General features: G+C 42.5%; 1 protein-coding gene across 1 annotated transcript; it reads right to left on the reverse strand.

Annotated features, from left to right (window-relative positions):
- Window positions 1-3,242: 3,242 nt before the first annotated feature.
- Window positions 3,243-15,771, reverse strand: HRG (histidine rich glycoprotein). The gene is made up of 7 exons (XM_003894695.3): window positions 15,514-15,771; window positions 12,653-12,769; window positions 11,672-11,762; window positions 9,894-10,060; window positions 8,811-8,891; window positions 6,277-6,378; window positions 3,243-4,434 (listed from the first exon to the last, which is right to left on the reverse strand). Exons 1-7 carry the CDS (start codon window positions 15,694-15,696, stop codon window positions 3,595-3,597), a joined length of 1,581 nt encoding a protein of 526 aa, XP_003894744.1. The 5' UTR covers window positions 15,697-15,771; the 3' UTR covers window positions 3,243-3,594.
- Window positions 15,772-22,729: the final 6,958 nt, after the last annotated feature.

Raw genomic sequence — 22,729 nt, forward strand, 5'->3', positions numbered from 1 at the left:
GAGGAAGGAGGAGAAGCAGAGATGTGGAAGCTGAATGCTGGGAGGATGAAGAAATGTATACGGGAGCACTGTCCAGGGGGAAGTAGACCAGAATGGTCATGGCTGACCAGCAAGTGTTTGCAGTGAAGACTCAGAAACAGGCCTGGGCATCATCACCGACAGTGTCATAAAGAATACAGCATGTGGCTTTGGTGGAGGCCAATCGAGGTTCTAATCCCAGTCCCACGTTTACTGACTGTAAGATCCTAAGCAAGTAATTCAACCTCTTTGATTCTTTTCTTTCCCTAAGAAATGGTGATTGTACAGCCTATTTTCCCTACCTATGTCCCTTTCCTCCTTGGAGTACAGGCAGACTTCATTTCCCCATTTCCCTTGCATTAGGTTTGGCCATATGACTGAGTTCTAGTCAGTGAAATGTGAGCATGAATCATGCATGTGCTTTCCAGGCCTGGCCCACAGAAACCACCTTTATAATCCTCCACTCTCTCCCCATGTGGGCTGGATGCAGAGGATCCAAGAGACAATTCTGAGGCCAAGGGGAGAGCAGAGCCCCCAGACAAAAGGAACCTGGCACCCTGAATCACCATTTGGATGGCCATCTGCTGATAACCCATATTGACCTGTAACATGAGAGAGAAATCAAATTCTCCATCATTAGGCCACTGAGTTTGTTCCAGCAACTGGCCTATTCTGATACAATGATATTTTCTGTATGAGAGAGTTGTTGGTAAAGATTAAATTACAAAACATATTAAACATCTTAATTTTTATTTTTATTATTAATTTATTTGGAGACAAGGTCTTGCTCTGTTGCCCAGGTTGAAGTGCAGTCATGGGATCTTGATTCACTGCAATCTCCGCCTCCCAAATTCAAGTATTTCTCCCACCTCAGCCTCCATACAGACATGAGCCACCGTGCCCAGGTAATTTTTGTATTTTTTGGTAGAGATGGGGTTTCACCATGTTTGCCAGTGATCCACCTGCTTCAGCCTCCCAAAGTGCTGGGATTATAGGCGTGAGACACTGTGATCAGCTATATCTTCAGACTCATAGTAAATGTTTAATGTACTCGCTCATTATACAAACATTTCTTAAACCCTTAGTGTGTGGCAAGTGCTTTAATGAACAAAGCAGACAAAGTGTTTTCTGTTATAGCATAAATTGGGGATGAAGAAAAAGGGAAAATCAATAAACATTTCTAACCTGAAGGATTTTAAGAATGGTATCACCACTGACAGAAAGGCTGATATTAGGAAGTGGGAGAGCTTTTCTGGAGAAGAATGAGGAGTTTGGACTTTAGATTTTTTAAGAGGCATTAATTATGTTGCCTCTGTGAACATCACCTTTGAAAGTTTATGAAATATTTGTGAACAAAAATTGATACACTTTTTAGCTGGGATGACATAAGAAGCCTAGAAAAGCAGCTGAGGGCATTGACTCACGCCTGTAATCCCAGCACTTTGTCAGGCTGAGGCAGGTGGATCATGAAGTCAGGAGTTCAAGACCATCCTGGTCAATATGGTGAAACCCCATCTCTACTAAAAATACAAAAATTAGCTGGGCGTGGTGGCGGGCACCTGTAGTCCCAGCTGCTCGGGAGGCTGAGGCAGGGGAATCGCTTGAACCCAGGAGGCAGAGGTTGCAGTGAGCTGAGATTGTGCCACTGCACTCCAGCCTGGGTGACACAGCAAGACTCTGTGGAAAAAAAAAAAGAAGAAGAAGTCTAAAAAAGCATGGTGTATTGTTTAAAACCTCTAGTAGAATGTACTGTCTCAGGGTGGGAATGGTTTCTTATCCCATTATTCCCCTGCAGTATTGGGTGTGCACAAGAAGAATGCACTTAACTGAAATGAATTAAGAGCTTCAATTCCACTGTATTCCAAGGAATATTTTCATTAACTCAAGCAATGTTTATGAAAATACTTTATAAATTATTGAACCCTACTCCAGTGCTTCTGCGGGAGGATACATCCTGAGTTATTAACCTCTGTATCTTTTGCCCTCCACGGGTCTCATCTTTCTCCTCTCCCTGTTCAAGCAGCTGACCTGGTGTTCATGCCTCCAGGAGGAATGTGATTCTGCAGGGCCACATTCAGCTGCATCTGCCGGTGTGGTCACGCGGGTTGTTTATGGATGGTGACTGTTCTGATAGGTTGTTGTTTCTGGTCTGATTGGTCAGTGCTTGGGTCACGTTGGTTATGAAATACTTTGAGTATCACTAATGTAGTTGGAAGATAGACAGAATCTGAATTCTTTCAGTTCGTTCAAATGATTAAGTCCTGATTTGAGGAGGAAAGACAAAGAGGAGTACAGTGTGGAAAAAGAGTCTTCTGGCCCTAAAAATAAACAAAGTGAACTTACCTGAGACTAGCAAGAGAGTCCTTAGCTGAGGGAGAAGGTATAAGAAGAAGAGTGGGGTAAGGGGTCTCTGAGGCAGAGGAGACCTCTGCCCTGCTTTCTGGGCATGCGGCTGGGAAGACAGCAAGATCCCAGGGAGAGAGTAGCCATATGCCATACCTTGGCAGTCATGTCCATTGCTAGTGTACAGACACTCCTGCATTTACAGTTTGCTAGAGAAGTAGCAGATAAATCAGACTGAAAGAGTGATGTGAACAGGGTCGTGACTATCCCTGAGCATGATGGCTATCACTCATGATGATGATCATTGGTCCAACAGTCACCCTGGCTGAAGGATAGTCACTCATTCCCACCACCTGGACAGCTTGGCACTATGTAAGATTCTAGAACTGTGGCCCAACTTTGTGTGGAAAGTAGCAGGGTAGGACGAGGGAACTCCAGGAAGGACGGGGGTTAAATTTCCCACTAAGCCAGTAGGATGACATCCTCAAATAGAAACTAATTTTTTCTGAGCATAAAGTGGCATTTCTTGTGCACCTGAATTTATGGTCATGATTCATGTTAGCAAGCTTCTTTGCAATTTATAGCAGAAGTTTGTTTGCTTCATGATTGAATTTAGAACTTATTTGTCCAAAAGAAAATTTAGATGCCTAGTAATAATCACTAGGAGAGAACTTAGGTCACTTTAATAATAATAAATAGGGAGAGGGTGGGAAGCAGGAGAGCACTCGGAAAAAGAACTAAAGCATGCTGGGCTTAATACCTAGGTGATGGGTTGATAGGTGCAGCAAGCCACCATGGCATGCATTTACCTGTGTAACAAACCTGCACACCCTGCACATGTGCCCTGGAACTTAGAAAATAAAAAGAAATAAATAATAATAATAGTTTCAACACCATACTTTATTGGTATGCCCAGGTATAGCCCAAGCAGTAACAGAGACTCTAGAATTAGAGTTAAGTCCAGGAAAGAAGGAGATTCTGAGTGGCATAGATTTGCCTCAGGTGATGTAGTGGTGAGTGACAGAATTAACTACTAATTGGCAGCACTGAGTTCTTTCCTCTCCTTTCCATTTGATCTTTCTTCTCAGGCCATCTCTTTTCCCATTCACATTTTGCTGCATCTCCAGTATGAAAGCAAGTAGAAAAGAACTGTAATTTTCAAAATTACTGGTCATTTTATTTATGATTCTAATTCAATGTATAATTCATTTTCCTCTTCAAAGGAATCACATTTTATTTTGGAAGTGAATGTGTCAAAAAATTGGAAACTTGTGAAAACTCACTCTTGAACTTCCCTGGACATGATTCAGAGGCTGATTGAGGAAAGGGCTGAATGTCTGGCTTTAGAGGGTGTTTGTGGTGCGGCAATGGGAAGCTGGGAAAATTGGCTTCAGGAAGTGGCAGCACCTCACCTTTCCTTAGAGAAGGGAGTCGGTACACAGATCCAGGTTGTCTGCAATGGAAGGGACGGTGTTCTTTACCCGGGCCTCGTCTTCTTAAGTGCCCAGGTGGTGGGCCGTGACCATGGCAATGGTGACATTGGTTATGGGGTGGTGGGTCACAAGGTCCATAGTCTTGGAAATCATGGCAGTGGGGATGGTGTCCATGGGGATGGTGCCCATGGGGATGGTGCCCATGGGGATGGTGCCCGTGGGGATGGTGTCCATGGGGATGCTGCCTATGGGTACCGTGTTTGTGAGGATGGTGTGCATGGGGATGGTGTCCATGAGGATGGTGTTCATGGGAATGATGCTTATGGGGATGGAGGTCACTGGAATTATTATTATGAGGATGTCTTTGGGCCCCATTCGTGCCAAAAGTGGCATGATGACATCTTGAGCAGGACATGGGCAATAGTGGAGGAGTGCCTTGTGGAAGTGGGGGTCCATGTAAGTGATCTCTTTCATCTGGAGGAGGTGGGCGTCCACGTTCGTGTGGCTCGTGGGGTTGACGATGATCTCTGGATCCATGGGGCTTGAGTGGAGACTTGGTGGTGGTAGAAGAATGCTCATGCCCACCCCAGTGGAAGGGATGTCTGAAATGAGGCGGTACACCATCGATGTTCCCATGTTCCTGGAAAAGAACACAGAAAAGTGCCTATCGTCATGGAACATAAAAAAAGATGTTAGATACTTGACTCGATTTACACCAACGACTCCCAGATCATAGATTCCACAAATCAATTTTAAAAGGATTACAAAAAAGGATTCTCAAATTGTTATCTAGCCCAGTTGATATTTAAAATATAAACATAAGTATCATTTACCACCATTTATTGTTTCACAAAAGAAACGATTTTTTTTTTCTAAGACTGAGTCTCACTCTGTCACCCAGTCTGGAGTGCAGTGGTGCGATCTCTGCTCATTGCAACGTCCACCTCTCAGGTTCAAGCAGTTCTCCTACCTCAGCCTCCCATGTAGCTGGGACTACAGGCCCAAGCCACCATGCCCACCTAATTTGTTTTTCCTTTTTTTGAGACAGAGTCTCGCTCTGTTGCCTAGGCTCCTAATTTGTGTATTTTTAGTAGAGACGGGTTTTACCATGTTCAATTCCTTGTTTCAAGTGATCTACCCATCCCAGCCTCAAAGTGCTGGGATTGCAGGCGTGAGCCACCAGCCCAGCCTGGAAGGAAATTTTGATTAAAAAAAAAGAGCCAGAAACACAATATCAGAGTAAAGGATTGTCCTTTAGATGGATAAATGTTAGATATAAAAAACTCCATTACCCTTATTTTTTTTTCATTTTTATTACACAGAGTGGTGAAACAATATTATCACCTGGCGCCCACCTGTAGACCAACACTGGAAAACTAGTGCCTTATAACTGATATTCTTAACTGAGACTTGACGATATCAACATCCCTTACTCCTAAAGTTTGAACATTTGACCTCTTCTCTCTCTTCCCTGTTCGGAGTTTAATTTTTAAAAAATAGCTACAGAGGCTGGGCGTGGTGGCTCACGTCTGCAATCCCAGAACTTTGGGAGGCCAAGGGAGGTGGATCACCTGAGGTTGAGAGTTTGAGACCAACCTGACCAACATGCAGAAACCCCGTCTCTACTAAAAATGCAAAATTAGCCAGGCGTAGTGGTGCATGCCTGTAATCCCAGCTACTCAGGAGGCTGAGGCAGGAGAATCACTTAAACCCAGGAGGCGGAGGTTGCAATGAGCTGAGATGGCACCATTGCACCCCAGCCTGGGCAACAAGAGCGAGACTCCATCTCAAAAAAAAAAAAAAAAAAAAAAAGACAGAGCCATGTTTGTGGTGACAATCCTGCCCTTTGTTTCTTTTCCTTTTTTTTAAATTTAGGATTGGATGTTTGGATTATTTTCAGTTTTGTTTCTGATATGAAAAATTTCATGAAGCAAATCTTTGTACTCATGTAAAAACAGAAAAAAAATTTCTGAAACAGATGCAAAATATGATTTTGCATCTCATTTTATATACATTTACATAATAAATTTGAGGCTAATTTATTCCCCTTAGATTCTGTGCCCAATAATACAAGCTTAGGAATGACTAAGTCTCAGCGTCAGAGTCCCGACTACAAGGAGCATTTTCAAATTCATTCAAGTTTGGTTGAATTGGACATGATTTTAATTTTCTGCCAATTGTTACCCTCTCCAATTCTTGGAAAAGTTTTCATACTTTTTGTGTAAGCTTGCAATTGCACTCCTTTCCCCAGTGGTGGGGTATTCTCTGTATCTTTTCTTGCATGTCTGTCTGTGTCTCTCTTTCTGTCTCTCTCTGTCTCCCTCCCTCTCTCTCTTTCTCTCTCTCTCTCTCTCTCACACACACACACACACACACACACACACACACCCATACATAGAGCTTTAGGAACCAACAACACTATTTGTGTACATATGTCACTTAATCTGGCACTGCCACGACAAAGTCTGCTTAGACAACCCACCTGAGGGTCGAAGACTTCGCAGTTTATGACAAGGTCTTTCGGGCTTTCCAAGTCCAAGTCTTCTACATCATAGAACAAATCTGCTTTGCAGAATCCAAAGACCTACAAAAGAATGAGGAGCCTGTTAGTGTGTGTGTCCAGGTGGTGTGAAGATGACCAGCCAGAGTTAGCTTCCAGACATTCAGAAAAGGAAGAAGTGCTTCAGAAAAATCAGGGTAACATGATCAGATAGCCCCACCAGTTGTTCAGCAATCTTTCCTCACCAAGCTTTGGGGAAAGTGCAGATGGCGAAGGGTATCACTCAAGTTGCTGTGTTTTTTTCATGAGCAGGCACCGGCACTGGGCTTCCCAAGGGTGGTGGTGAGGAAAACCACATCATTGCTGCCTTGCCTTTAGGCCAACCCTTCTGCCCTGGAGACCTCAGTTGCCTGTGCCTAGGACAACGAGGAATGGTGCAAAGAGGGATTTTTACAACTTCAGCGAGTCCCTTGGAGGAAAGTGTTGGACAGAAGGGAATCTGTACGGCATAAAGATGGGTTTTCATGGACATTGTCAAGGCAAGTGTCTGCTGACTCCACCCAAGTATGGGGGCTACAACTGGATGGCACTCCTGTGCTCCAGCTCCTAAACCCACCTGTGAAAGATGGACCAGGACAAGAGGACAGCCGTCTGCTAGAAGAAATTGCTAAGCACCGAGGTTCTGAGTACAGTTTGGGAATCAGAGAGACCTATGTTAATCCTGGCTTCTCCATTTCCTAGTTGTCTGAGTTTGGGAAAGTTACAAAAGATTTCTGGAAGTCAGCCATTGTAAAATGGGGATAATACTATTTATTCATAGGTTGTGGGAGGGCTTAATTAAATGAGAGGATGGTGTAAAACACTTACTCCTGAGCCTCCTCTTCAGCTGTGATGCATCAGGTCTGGGGTTACATTATCCATACCAAAAGGGTTTCTTGACCATAGGAATAAGGGAGAGAGGTGTCTTTTCTGGTGGCCACTAAGAAGGATTCTAGACCTGGTTCAGTTTGGATATTAGAACAGCTAACAAAGGTACTAATGGATGGTTTCTCCCTTTTGACCAGGGAGAATGTGTTGTTAAACCTCAGAAAAATCTGGACTTGACATCATAATTAAAATTCCATTTCCTAACACTCTCTAGCTAAGTGCCCTTAGGTAAGTGGTTTTAATTTTAGCTCCCCTTGTCACAGGAAAATGTAGGCAGATACTTGCTTTTCCTTGTTAGCAGGATTTTCACGAGGCTCTGACCTGGTAATAATAGACGTGGAGGTGTTTCTTTAACTGTAGATCACCATGCAAATGCCAGGTAGTATTAATAATGTCTTCCTGCAGGTACATGGGAATCTATTGGTAAATGATTAGAGGAAAAATCCCACTGAACTTTGTATAAGAATAACTAAGTTTTAATCTCAGCTTGGTTGTCAACATCAGCAAGAGCTTTCCTTTGCTGAGCTTCAGTTGCCTCCTCATTTGTCGAGTGGGATTCTGTGAATATCAATGACGTGGAATTAAGAAAACCACTGTGTGTAGGGTCTTAGTACAAGTTGCTATAGTTCTAACTAAGCCTTTAATCCTAATGAGTTAGAAACTTAGTTTTAAGTTTAGATATATATAATTTATATTATAAAATCATGTTCTTATGGTTCGCTTATGTTCTCTGTGCCTCAGTTTCCCTACCTGCTAATTTGGGAAGAAAGTAGCATCTATCTCATATGGTAGTGTGAGGGTTAATAAATTATCACAGGCTGGGCGTGGTGGCTGATGCCTGTAATCCCAGCACTTTGAGAGGCCGAAGTGGGTGGATCACCTGAGGTCAGGAGTTTGAGACCAACCTGACCAACATGGTGAAACCCCATCTCTACTAAAAATACAAAAATTAGCCAGGCATGGTGGTGCATGCCTGTAATCCCAGTTACTTAGGAGGGTGAGGCAGGAGAATCACCTGAACCCGGGAGGCGGAGGTTGCAGTGAGCCGAGATCGCACCATTGCACTCCATCCTGGGCAACAAGAGCGAAATTCCATCTCAAAAATAAAAGTTACCCTGTGTGTAAATCACTTAGAAGAGTGCCTGGCAGGTACTAAGTGCATCCAAGATGATACTTTGTATTTCACAGACATTTCTTCCTCCTTCTCCTCCTCCTCATTTTCTCCTTCTTCCTCTCCTTCCTCTTCTCCTTCTTCTCCTCCTTCTTCCCCTTCTTCCCCTTCCTCCTCTTCTTCTCCCTCTCCTCCTCCTCCTCCTTCTTCTCCTTCTCCTCCTCCTCCTCCTCCTCCTCCTTCTTCTTTCTTCTTTCTTCTTTCTTCTTTCTTCTTTCTTCTTTCTTCTTTCTTCTTCTTCTTCTTCTTCTTCTTCTTCTTCTTCTTCTTCTTCTTCTTCTTCTTCTTCTTCTTCTTCTTCTTCTTCTTCCTCTGTGACTCTAGTCAGTGATCATAGACATTTCTTTTTTTTTTAATTATTATACTTTAAGTTCTAGGGTACATGTGCACAATGTGCAGGTTTGTTTCTTATACTCACATTGGGGTGTCTGGGGAAATAGTGTCTGGAGCAGTTCCGCACAGAGAAGTCCACGAAGTAACTGGTTCCTTCCCCTCCTTTCTAGAACAGATGGGATCAAAATAGTTTCAAGAACAGACAAAGAAAAGTGGGGAAAAAAAGCAGTAGATAACTATAACTACCATTCAGTATTTTTTAAGGCAGTATGAGAATTCAAAATCACCAGTATGTGTCATTTTTAAAAATGGTTTCTGCCTTTTAAAAATGTATCACATAAGTGATAAGGTGAATACCATTTCACTGAAAAGGTTCAAGTAATCAATACATGATGAAGTAGAGTGTGAAAAATCACTCCTCCTGCACTCCAACTTCTTCCCAGAGTTGTCATTCTCATTTATTTGATGTGTTTCCTCTTCGAGTGTTTTCCTAGATATGTTACACATACACAGGTAGATCTAAGCGTTTCATATAAATGGGTTCATAGTCTAAGTACTGTTCTATAACCTGCGTTTTCCTATACCAATATGTTTTGAAACTCCAGTGCGCATGGGTCCAAACGTTCTTTGAGCAACTGCATAGTACTCATTTCCTTACTTGTATGTAACACAATCTATTTAACGTTGCATTTTCTGAATGCATAGCAAATGTCAACCAGTTGCTCTACAAGACAGTTCTGGGTGAAAGCACTTGGGTCCTTGTAGAGTGAGCAGGGAACTGTCTAGCCATAGGCACATTACTGGGTGTTGTGAGGTAGTTTCTCTGAACTTCAGTTTTCCATCATAGTACAAGAGTTAGTACTGGATGATTTGTAATGACACAACCCTCATATGCTCTTGTCTTTCCCTGATTCCTCTTTAGATTTTCTCTCCTCTCTGTCAGATGTCCACTCCCCTACCCACCCTTCAAAAAATAAAAGTGTTTGAGGAAGGCAATTTTTTGGTATTTTTTAAAAATATCTGCTGCCTGTCTTTTATGGCCCCAAAAGTGACAAATTAAAAGGCAGCTGGTCAATTGAGGCAGGTGGAGAGGGTGTGCCATTCAGTTCCTGCTGCCAGGTTGGAGTCTGGGCCTTCAGACTCCAGCTGAACCTCAGTGGAGACTCACCTCTCTTGCAACTCTCTCAATTCGGTCCACTCTGAAAGAGGCAAAGTCATCATTCTCCTCTTTGTACTTCTCAAGGGCTTTGTCGGCTTGCTTTCTGTAGCTCTCAGTATCCTCAAAGAAATCTAACAGGACGGGACTATCTTTGGTATTGGCCAGTGCTGAAGAGACTGGAGAAAGAAGATGGCAGTGTCACAGTTAAGGGCTGGAAATGTTAATGGTGGCTTGCTGGCAAGAATGACAGCAACTTTCATTTTACAGATGGGCAAATTGAGGGTTGGAAGAGCTAAGTAACTGCTTCAAGATCAATCAGCCATTTGGCAACAGAGCTAAACTGCTGCTTCTTCCTTTGAGTCTTTCTGATCCCAATGTCTATGTTGTGACCCCTGCTCATGATGCCTTCACCAGTACCACTGACAAGGTGCTAACATAAACATATATATATATATATGACATTTGCTAATATATAAATATATATTATCTATTATCTAATATCTATTATATATTTATATATTATCTAATATATCATCCATTTATGTATTATATAATACATATTATATATTTATGTATTAATATGACATATATTAATATATATATTAAACAATAGAGATGGGGTGGAGCCACATTGCCCAGGCTAGTCTCAAACTCCTGGGCTCGAGCGACCCTCTGGCCTCAGCCTCCCAAAGTGCTGGGATTATAGATGTGAGCCACCGCATCAGGCCACTAATATTTTAATAAGTTCTTCCTGCTGTTGCCAAGGAGGAAGATGGAGCATTAACACAGAGTTTTGCTCAGAGAGAGGAGAAGATACAGATCATCCTTTCTTCAATGCAACCTCCTGTGGCAGTAGCTTGCATTTTTGTATTAATATCATATTTGGATTTGCTATTTTAAAAAGGAATTCTGTGATGATTCTTTCTGAAAATGTAAATTAAAAGGGTATGGAGGCCGGGCTTGGTGGCTCACACCTGTAATCCCAGCACTTTGGGAGGCCAAGGTGGCAGATCACCTGAGGTCAAGAGTTTGAGACCAGCCTGACCGACACGGAGAAATTCCATCTCTACTAAAAATACAAAATTAGTTGAGTGTGGTGGCATATGCCTGTAATCCCAGCGACTTGGGAGGCTGAGACAGGAGAATTGCTTGAACTTGGGAGGCGGAGGTTGCAGTGAGCCGAGATCACACTATTGCACTCCAGCCTGGGCAACAAGAGTGACACTCCGTCTCAAAAATAAAAATAAATAAATAAAATAAATAAAATAAAATAAAAGCTATGGAATTTAGAGTTAACACTCCTGGGATAGTGTCACATCTTCACAATATCTTGGCTTTGTTCTCGAGGCCAAGTAATTTAACCTCTTTGAGCATCAATTATTTTGTCTTAAGTAGAAAGTGTCATAATCTTTACTTCATAGTCCCAAGACTTTACTTCCTCCCAAGACTATACAACTGGCAGATGATGACTCAAGCTAAAGCAAGTCTGAATCCAAAGCCTATATCTATAATGATGCTAACCTACCTCTCCTAAATCTCTATTTTCAGGTATTGAATTTCTTTAAAGGAAGGTGTACCAGTACCAGGGGAAAATTGTCTCCCTTCTATTATCTGGAGAATGAATAATAATGAAGTCTATGAAGGCTTTTCTTTCATGTACATCATAAATGTGTATGAATACATCTGAATATATATGAATACATATGTACATGGATGAGACAAATACCACTGTGTGACTGAATTTGTATTAATCAAGAATTAATTAGCAATTTAACAGATTACCATACCAGAACTTGTGGTGCAGTTAAAGTCAATCACTCTGAGATCCTGAGATTCATGGGAATGTCCTGTAGCTATTACCTTACATTGTCCGATCACCTGTAAAAAAGAGGTTCTTGAGGACTTGCTGAGTCATTGCATCCTGCCTTACTCAGGTTGGATGTGAAAGAGCAAAAAGGTGATGCAACAACCTCCTACTGTTCATTTAAAACACATTTCTTTCATCAAAGCTTGTCTCAAACTGTGCATTTTCTTAGTCAGTTTCTGTATGCTGCATCCTGTTGGAACTCAAAATCCTCAGGAGAACCAGCAAGAAACTATTTAAAGCATCATGACCATACCCCAAACATTTTCAAGGGAAAAAGTGGTGAAACTCTGAGGAGTGTGAGCCTCTCATTTTCTGGAAGTGAAATCTTGAATCTCTGCTTATTCATCTTCATGTTCTCCACCTGTGTCAGAGAGCCTGGCATTTGAGTACCCACCTCCCACATGTAAAGCCAGATCTCATTCCTCAGTGTATATCCTAGGCGCCGAACAAGACCCAATTCCTCATTGCAAGTAATCCCTTTGGCCATTCCTGAAAATAGGACCATTGTTCATAGGACACAATTACAAGTTCATAGATTCTCATACCTGTAGACTGTCAGGAGTGGAAGGCCTTTAGAGTCCATGAATTCCTAAACTCACTTCTTATTTTACAGTCAAAAAACACCGAAGTGGAGGGATGTTATTAGGTGATTTGCCCAAAAGGACTCACAGCTGGTTATGCTCTTTGATGGGAACACACACCCTGCTGAGTTGTCTTGAACTGGGTTCCCAAAAGACTCTCAAGAGTATCGCTCAAGGTTAACACGATTTTCGTGACTCTCAAGGCAAAAGCTGCCCTTTCTCTTCTACTGTGTTAGCCCAGGCTTTGGCTGCCCTGAGTGAACAGAGTAGATAGAAAATAAGAATGATAAGAGCAGAGCGAAGGTGCTCTCTTTACTTACTATTTCAGATGGACGTCTGGAATCAGGTGGCTCACACTCATTCCAGTGTTTCCTGGATAGGACCGAGCAGTCAGATTCTTGCACATCTAAGGCTAAGTAATATACAGTTGCATTTTCCTGAGGAATGCCAAAAGCAACATGTGAGTAGCACATGGAAACCTAGTGGATTTTTTTGAAATTTATTAAAGCTATATATTTATTACTAAAACAGAATTCCTGTTCCTCTCACTGTCTTTGCAATTGCCCTACCTTTGTGTCCTTTGATCTATTGATTCCAATACATAATTTCAATGAGTTATTTCCAAAATTTCTTTTTAAGTGGTCCTGATGTGTCTTCTGTCCATAAACTTTAAGAAGCTATCACTAAATGGCAGTGGTGGTTTAGTGGAGGCGTCATCACCTATACACACCTAGAAGTGTAAGTCATGACGACCTCATCAGGGCCTCCAATCTGTCCTTGTAGTTGTGTCCTCTTGCCCAGCTCTATTACTGATCATGGAATTTTCTGCTTTGATGTTGCTTTGCCCAAAGCTAAATCCTCTCCTCTTACAAACCAGCTGCCTCTCCACTTCCCTTGTCTTTGTCAGTGGCACCACTAACAACATATTGCCTTAGACACTGGGGTAAAACATGTAAACCTATGAGATGTCTTCCTTGTCCTTGCTATTGCTATCCAGTACTAGGCCTTGAATGGTCTTTCTTGGCAACGTCTCTCATGTCTATTCCTCAGTCTCATTTCCTTGACTCCCACTACCCAGGTCTGACCCTTGTTCTTTCATTCCTGAATACATAAATAGCTTTCTACTTCATGTCCCTGTCTCTTGCCTCAGTTTCCCCAGGAACATCAGGACCCCTCCCCACCCACCCGCTCTCTACCCTAGCTCTCAGAGGTAGCTCTGTGCTGATGCATCCTATACCCTAATATCTGTTGATGAGCCTGGCATGGGACTAATGGTCACTGAATTACTGTTCGAGTCCTAAACTCCTGCACACGTGTTCTCTGCAACCCACAGTGCCTCTGTGATGCTTTCAGAAGGGTAAATTGTCTTCTGTAGTACTCCTTGTCTGCCCTCCTTAATTTCAGTTTTTCCATCAGAGGGAGAGTAGGTTATCTGGGGAGCTTAGAGGCAGGCTTCATGTCTCTCTGTAATGTCTATCAGCTCCTCTAGTCCAGTTTAGGTAGGTGTGTAATCTAAGTGAAGACAGCAAGCTTGTTTCACCTCAAGACAAGCCCACAGGCTTGGCTCCCACCTGATGGCTGCTCCAGAGCCCACATGGAACTTCTGGAACCTACCTGCTTATATTCAATGGCTCCCTAACACCCTTCTTCCTGATTCCATACCCACCTAGAAGTGGTGGTGCCAGGTATTCACCAGGAACACCTTTACCCAGATCTGTTCAAATCTTACCCATGCATCATTACACAGCGGAAGCCTCCTCCCATCCAGTCTTACTAGATCTCCCCTCATTAAACTGCCCCAGTACATTTACCACTCCTTTGGCCACTTGGCTATTGTTGGGGTTCAGGACATGGTACCTCAAAGTATGGTACTTTGGCATGCTGAGTCCTTTGAACTGAAGGAAATGGGAAGGGCCTCAGAAGCAAGATCTGTCTGACCTTCTGCCCTTTGTTCTCCTACTCTGCTTTCTCCCCCAAGGCAAGTCATAGAAATTAAAATTTCTCTTCTCCAGGGCAGGTCACAGACGGCAGAATCCCTCTCCCCGAAAGCATCCATAAATCCTAAAATATGAATCTAACCTTCCCCCTGCGTCTTTCTTTGTAGGATCTGGCCATAAAGAAATTCTCTGACCTACTCTGTTTGATAGTAGGTCCTCAGATCCGCATTCCAGAGGGATCCTGTCTCATACTTGGGAGCCAGAAATGCCACACAGAGAGGCCATGAAGAACTCAAATAGACAGGCCTTGCTGGGTCCTTCTTTCAGTCTACGACTCTTAGATTACAGCCGTTTGTCCCATCACACTTCTGCATTCTGCACACTCTTCGTGGATTCTAAGTATACAAGTGGCCAGTTTCTTTGGATATCTGAGTCTTCATTTATGAAGACTCCTGTGTCAGGTAAACCTTGGATTAAGTAAAGTTGCATGTTTTCTCCTTCTCCTTCTCCTTCTCCTTCTCCTTCTCCTTCTTCTTCTTCTTTTTTGAGATGGAGTCTAGCTCTGTTGCCCAGGCTGGAGTGCAGTGACACAATCTCGACTCACTGCAACCTCTGCCTCCCGAGTTCAAGCGATTCTTCTGCCTCAGCCTCCTGAGTAGCTGGGATTACAGGCGTGCACCACCATGCCCAGCTAATTTTCGTATTTTTAGTAGAGACGGGGTTTCACCATGTTGGCCAGGCTGGTCTTGAACTCCTGACCTCATGATCCGCCTGCCTTGGCCTCCCAAAGTGCTGGGATTACAGGCGTGAGCCACCGCGCCTGGCCTCGTCTACCAGTTTTATTTCAGGCTAAGTTAAGAGCCTTAGGAGGGTTGAGAAAACTTTGCCTTCTCTCTAGTTTATCCGAGTAACTTACAAAGTTTGCCTGTATGTGCCAGCATATTATTAATGCCTGGAGGCCAAGGCCCATAGTTTATTCTAATGTTTCTCTGGCAGTACTTAGCACGTAACTGGGCTCAGCATAAACGCTTATACGTACCCACAAATCAAATCATAGTTAAGGGCACACTAATAACAAATCTTAGTTTGAAGGAAAAAAGAACAATTTAGAGAAGCCACAGAAACCAAACAAAAAACTCTGACCAAAGCCATTCATTATGCAAAGCAGTAAGCCTAAGGGGTAGAGTCACATTTGCCCCCATGCATAATCTCCCAACTCAGCTCTGCCAATGGCAGTTCCTCACCACTCTGTCCAAGTGGGCATCAGCAACCCGCAGCAATTGGAAAAGGTAGCCATCCCGTCGCCTTTTATTGATCAGGTCTAGAGCTTTCTCAGCCTCCGGCTCAATAGCGCTGCAGTCGGTGGGACTCACAGCACACGAATCCTGCAGTGTGATCAAAAGCAGTGCTGCAATGAGCACCTTCATTTTGTTAAATCATCCTTTGCTATGATCTGCCACTGCAGAGAATTTTATACAGACTTTCTGAAACACATGCAATTGATTAAACAAAACCTTGATACATTTTTGTTGTGTAACTGGGGGTGTTCACCTTGACCCTGGGTTCAAATAACCATCAACAAGCTGTAAATGATTAGCGGGTCTTGGGGACAGAAAGTTGAGAAATGCTGCTGATGAGTGGGTGGAACTGTGATCTGCACAAATCTGGATTTTTCTAGTAGATAGCAGATCTAAAGTATGTCTTTGAACATAAGCAGTGCCTATGCTGGTGTAGGGGGTGGGGCTAGGGGTAATTTTCCTCTATCTGCCTGTCTGTCTCAGCTGGAAATCTCCATCATCAGTCAGTGGATTGATGGATCAAGGCACTAAAACTCCTCAGTAGAAGGCAGCTGCATTATCTAAGGGAGGGAACATGTTAAACAGGTACCATTATAAAAGGAAGTGACTTCAGGTAAAATAGAATAATGAAGAGGCTGTCATTTTGAAGTCAGATCTGAATTTTCAACCTGGCTCTATTACTTTCCTACTGTGTAATGCTGGGTAAGCAACAAAACTTCTCTGATTCTTAGTTTCCTCGTGTCTGTGAGAGTCTGCAGTAACGTCTCTCAGACTCGGCTTGATATTAGAATCACCCCAGGAGCTTTCAAAAGTCCTGATGTCAAGGACTTCTTCCAGGACAATTTAATCAAAATCTCTGAGAGTGGACTTTGGTATTTGTAGTTTTAAAACTCCTAAGTAATCCAGTGTGTACGGTCAAGGTTGAGAATTACTGGGATTCTAGAGAGAACCGAAGAGAGGGAAAGGATTTGAAGAGAGAACAAAAAGGGAGGTATATGAAAAGTAGATCTCATTTCCACAAGTCTCAGGGTTAATGAGTGCAACATGTTTTGAATACTGTTTGTGACTGAACTTTTAATGTCAGTAACCCTGGCTTTTAAATACCCAATGGGACCAGTCCAGTGTAATGGAGAATGACAGGAATGTATGGAATCTGGTCAAGGTGTTATTAAGAGGCTCCAACCCAGTGGGGAAGGGGAAAGCTATTGATTAAAACAAAAACTATTTTGAGTTTTTGTTATTATGAGTTGAGTTCCTTAATGAAGTTTTTCTATTATGGCTATATTGGCTGCACCCTAAATGGGGTGTCCTGGGTGAACCAAATGCTGGTATAGGAAAAGGAATGGGAATGTTGAGGGGATGGGAAGAGGCACGAAGAGCAGGAATATAATTTTCTTACCGTACTGTTCTGCTGAGACTAAGGGGTACCTCAGGGATCCATGCATCCTCTTCTTTTATTGAATCTTAAAGAGCCATACAGTACTAATGATGCCATTCTGGCAACGGGAGTGGCTTCAGGGGAGAGAGCCCATTAAGGGTGCTGGGATGGTAATGGTTGGGAGGAAGCTGAATGGTAGTGAGAGAGACACTCTGTCCTGAGAACCCTGATCCAGGAAGTGACATTTGGCTTTGGGGATGGTTCCTATTAAGCATTTAGGAAACTAGAGAGTGGCCTCAGATGGAAGTGCTGACTTTACACGGGTGGTATCTGGGCAGACTGGGCGGGTAGAATATTCATCTTCACCTTTTCTTTTTTTTTTTTTTTTGAGACAGAGTCTCACTTTCTCTGTTGCCCAGGCTGGAGTACAGTGATGCCATCTCAGTTCACTGCAACTTCCGCCTCCCAGGTTCAAGCAATTCTTCTGTCTCAGCCTCCCGAGTGCTGTGACTACAGATGCCCACCAACACACCTGGCTAAATTTTGTATTTTTAGTAAAGACAAGGTTTCACCATATTGGTTGGGCTGATCTCGAACTCCTGACCTCAGGTGATCCACCTGCCTCGGCGTCCCATAGCGATGTGAATATAGGAACGAGCCACTGTGCCCTGCTGTCTTCACATTTTCATTCTGCATTTAAGTTATTTCTGTGTGTCGTGGATATTTTAACAGAAAAAAGAGTTAGCTAACGAATTTTTATTCTTTAAACCTTTTTGACTCATAATAGAACACATGCTCTTTGCAAAAAATGTGGAAAATACAAAAAGCATAAAGAAAATTCACCTCTAATTCTACAACCATAAGGAAAACCAACTATTTATAATGCATAATTACTTCATATACTTTTTGCTATTTGAATATATGTAATATATATGTTTTGCATCATTAGAATTATTCTGTACATACAGGTGTTTCTTTCCCTCCGCTGTAGTTGAGTATGTATTTACTTATAACCTCTATTTCTTTTTCAGGTATTAATAGAAACCATATAAGCTTTATAAATGCTTTTGTGTTTTTATAGGATTTTAAATTTTTGAGTTATTTTAAGTATATAATTTTTAGTCATAAACATAATCCCTGCACAAAGTAAAAAAGCCAACAATATTTTAGAATATTGTAAAACAAAAATTAAGTCTCTTTGCTCCATTCTTCACCTCCCAAATCCTTTCCCAAGAGAAGGACTTTTAACAATCCCTTGCTATATATGGTTTAAATATTGTATTTTCCCTTAAGGGTATACCATGAGGACTTTCTCAGATCATTAAATATTCTTCAGAAAGATTATTTTTGAGATTACGTAATATTGCATGTTATATGTGTTAATGTATTCAACATTCCCCAATTTTTGGCCATGCATATTGTTTCCAATTATTTGTTCTTATAAAAAAAGGATGAATTCATGTCCTTTGTAGGGACATGGATGAAGCTGGAAACCATCATTCTCAGCAAACTATCGCAAGGACAAAAAACCAAACACCGCGGCTGGGCGCGGTGGCTCACGCCTGTAATCCCAGCACTTTGGGAGGCCGAGGCGGGCGGATCACGAGGACAGGAGATTAGGACCATGCTGGCTAACACAGTGAAACCTCGTCTCTACTAAAAATACAAAACATTAGCCGGGCATGGTGGCGGGCGCCTGTAGTGCCAGCTACTCGGGAGACTGAGGCAGGAGAACGGCGTGAACCCGGGAGGCGCAGTTGCAGTGAGCCGAGAGTGTGCCACTGCACTCTAGCTTGGGTGACAGAGCGGGACTCCGTCTCAAAAACAAACAAACAAACCAAACAAACAAACAAACAAACAAACAAAAATCAAACACCGCATGTTCTCACTAATAGGTGGGAATTGAACAATGAGAACACTTGGACACAGGAAGGAGAACATCATACACTGTGGCCTGTCATGGGGTGGAGGGAGGGGGGAGGGATAGCATTAGGAGATATACCTAATGTAGATGACGAATTAATGGGTGCAACACTCGAGCATTTTTTCAGATGTTCACTCACCAACATTATACTAGAACTTAAAGTATAATAACAATATAAATAAATAAATAAATAAATAAATGCTACAGTGGACCTCTTTGTAAATCTCTGACTATTTCTTTGAGAATCACTAGACTGGCTGACAGAATTTTATGACATTTGATTTTTTTGTAATAGGAGTCACTTTTTAAAGAAAATACAGTTTTTATCAGGCTTAATGTATCTATTTTGTTAATTTACTTTAAAAATGGGCTTTAATTTTTAGAGCAGTTTTAGGTTGACAGTACAACTGAGTGGTGAGTATAGAGTTCCTACCCAGCCCCTACATATTCCCCTCACACTCACAGCCTCCCCTACTATAAACCTCTGAACACTAGCAGTGCATTTGTTACAGCTGATGAACTTACAGTGACCCATAGTTATAGCCTAAAGTCTATGGCTTACATTAGCGTTCACCCTTGATGTTGCACATCTGTGGGTTTTGACAAATATAGAATGAAATGTATCCACCATTGTAGCAGCATACAGAATAGTTTCACTGACTAAAAATCCTCTGTGCTCCACATATTCCATCCCTGTCTCCTTGCTAACCACTGGCAACCAGTGATCTTTTTACTGTCTTCATAATTTTGCCTTTTCCAAAATGTCATATGGTTGGAACCATACAGTATTTAATCTTTTCAGATTGGTTTCTTTCACTCAGTAATATGTATTTAAGCTTCCTCTATGTCTTTTTATGACTTGATATTTGTATTCCTTTTTAGTGCCAAATAATATTTCATTGTCAGGATTTACTTACCACTCACCTGGTGAAGGACAGTTTGTTGCTTCCAAATTTCAGCAATTATGAGCAGATCTGCTATGAATATCCATGTGTGGGTTTTTGTATGGACATAATTTTCACATCATTTGGGTAAATACCAAGGAGTGTGACTACTGGATCATATTATAAGAGTATGTTAAGTTTTGAAAGTAACTGTCAAACTGTCTTCCAAAGTGGCTGTACATTTGCATTCCCAGCAGCAATGAATGAGAAGTTCCTTTTGCTCCATATCCTTGCCACCATTTGGTATTGTCAGTGTTCTGGATTTTGGCCATTCTGACAGATATGTAGTGGTATCTCATTGTTATTATAATTTGCATTTCTTTGATGACATATGAAGTTCACTGAAGTTCAGCATTTTTACAGATGTTCACTCACCATTTTTTTTTTTTTTTGGTGAGGTTTAAATCTTTTGCCCATTTTTATTTTTATTTTTTTAACTTCTATTTTTAAGTCCATGGGTACATGTGCACATTTGTTATACAGGTAAACTCATGTCACAGGGGTTTGTTGTACAGATTATTTGTCATGCAAGTACTAAGCCTAGTACCAAACAGCCATTTTCTTCTGATCCTCTCCTTCCTCTCACCCTTCACCTTTGAGTAGGCCCCAGTGTGTGTTGTTTCCCTCTATGTGTACATGTGTTCTCATTATTTAGCTCCCACTTATAAGTGAGAGCATGCGGTATTTGGTTTTCTGTTCCTGCATTAGTTTGCTAAGGATAATAACCTTCAGCTCCATCCATGTTACTGCAAAAGACACGATCTCATTTTTTAAAAAATGTTTTGCCCATTTTCAAAGTGGGTTGTTCATTTTCCTCTTGTTGAATATGTTCATTTTAAACATCCAGCGGAGGTAACTCTTAATATTATATAACTAGAAATACTCAGCTCCTGAAATTTTGTTGTGGAAGATTAGTGTTAGCAATTGCAAACTACTGATGACTTGAATGCAAGAGCCTCAGATCAGTAATAAATGCAGCATTTTGCAACTACTGACAAGGATGCAGATTAGCTTGTCTGCATGGAGTCTGCAGAGTAAGAAAAAAAAGATCAAGGACCGAAAGCCAGAGAAACAGCATCTAAGAGATGAGCCAGAGAAGAGGAGCCCAAGGTGGGATATGAGGGGGAGTGGTCAGAAAAGTGGAAGAAAAACCTAGAGGATATGGGACAAAGTCTCCTTAAAAAAGTCTGAAGAGCAAGCAAGGTCAGCATTGTCAGATGCTTCAAAGTGTAAGTAAAAGTGAACAGATTTTTTTTAAAAAATTTAAAATAAAAGATTGTGAAGGAACACCAAGTCAGTGGGTTATAGGAAAAGAGATGGATTCACGTTGCAGTGACCTAAGGAATGAAGAGGTGGTGGGGCAGTGGCAAGCATGGGAACAATCTAGTTTTTCATGAATTAAGTCATAGAAAGAGAAAGGAGGTGGTAGGTAGAAGGAGAAACAAAGTCTGAGGCCCTTCCCCATCCTTTTACCAGTAGAGAAGGGCCTTATAGAACACCCCTTGGGAAACCCCAGTTGAGGCTCCTAATGGTTTCTGTTTGCCTCAGGCCCATCCTTTGACTTTCTCTGCCTGGTCTTGTCTCCCAGGCTGACTCCAGGGAATTGAATAACCCAGGCTCTCCCTGCTGGTTAATTTACCACTGAGTTCAAAGAGCCATTGGGAGGAGGAGACTGGAAGGAAGCAGGAAGGTAGGGAGAGGGGAGGGTGCTTATTCCCTGCTCCTTCCCGCTTCAGCACTAGGTTCTGCAGGGGCTGCAGCCCTCCACCAGGGCGGCTCCTGCAGGTGGCTTCTCCACAGGATAGTTCCAACAGAGCAGAGAAGCCAGCCACTCCTGCTCCTGCTCAGCCTCGGGTGGTGAAGACTCCCTGCTGACGCTGTTGTCCAGGTGCCTCAGCATCCCTTGACCTCCCCTTCACCTGGGCCACAAGCCTTCACTAAAGGTCCCTTCACTGAAGTCTTTTTCTTTTTTTGAAATGGAGTCTAGATCTGTTACCCAGGCTGGCAGCGTACAGTGGCATGATCTCAGCTCACTGCAACCTCCACCTCCCAGGTTCAAGTGATTCTCCTGCCTCAGCCTCCCAAGTAGCTGGGATTACAGACGTGTACCACCATGCCTGGATAATTTTTATATTTTTAGCAGAGACAGAGTTTCACCATGTTGGCCAGGCTGGTCTCGAACTCCTGACCTCCAGTGATCTGCCTGCCTCAGCCTCCCAAAGTGCTGGGATTACAGGCATGAGCCAACGTGCTGGGCCAACTGAAGTCTTTTTAGTTGAGTCACCTGAGTACAATTCTGCTTCTTTCAGACCCTGACCAACAGGGTGTAAGACCCCATATGACACCCTCACATAATCGCTTCCTTCTTATGAGAAGCAGATAAGAGGAACAGAGTGTGAATATTGTCTACTTCTCTTATGCTAATTACGCCGAGACCTGTGTGCCTCTTCTAATAGCCGTCAGGATAGAGGACAATAGCTGCATCTGCAAATTCTCTGTCAAAATGTCCAAGGTCCTATCTGGTGTGCATGTGTGCACGTGCGCATAGGTATTACTGAATGAGGGGAAATTGGTCCTGCAGTGTTTGAAAGATGGAAAACATAGACTATAATTGAATGCTATGATGGACCCTCCTCTATCTGTCCCAGAGAAATTGTAACAGTGATGAGAACTGTCACGGTCTGCTGCTCCCACAGTGTCTAGCACAGGCCACATGTGCACTTCTCTTCCATGTGCCCCCAGCTCTAAGTGAATTACCCCACTGTTGAGACCTGGAGACTTCCAGACAGATGAAAAGAGGTAGAAGTTTGGAAATGGTATGGGCCCTATGCAGCTAATACCTGTCCTGGAATTAAAGGGAATTTAGGGACTGAAACTGCTGGGCATTAGTTTCTCATGCCTCCTGGTGTTAGGGAA

The sequence above is a fragment of the Papio anubis genome, chromosome 2 (assembly GCF_008728515.1).
Source record: "Papio anubis isolate 15944 chromosome 2, Panubis1.0, whole genome shotgun sequence".
Classification (NCBI taxonomy): Eukaryota; Metazoa; Chordata; class Mammalia; order Primates; family Cercopithecidae; genus Papio; species Papio anubis.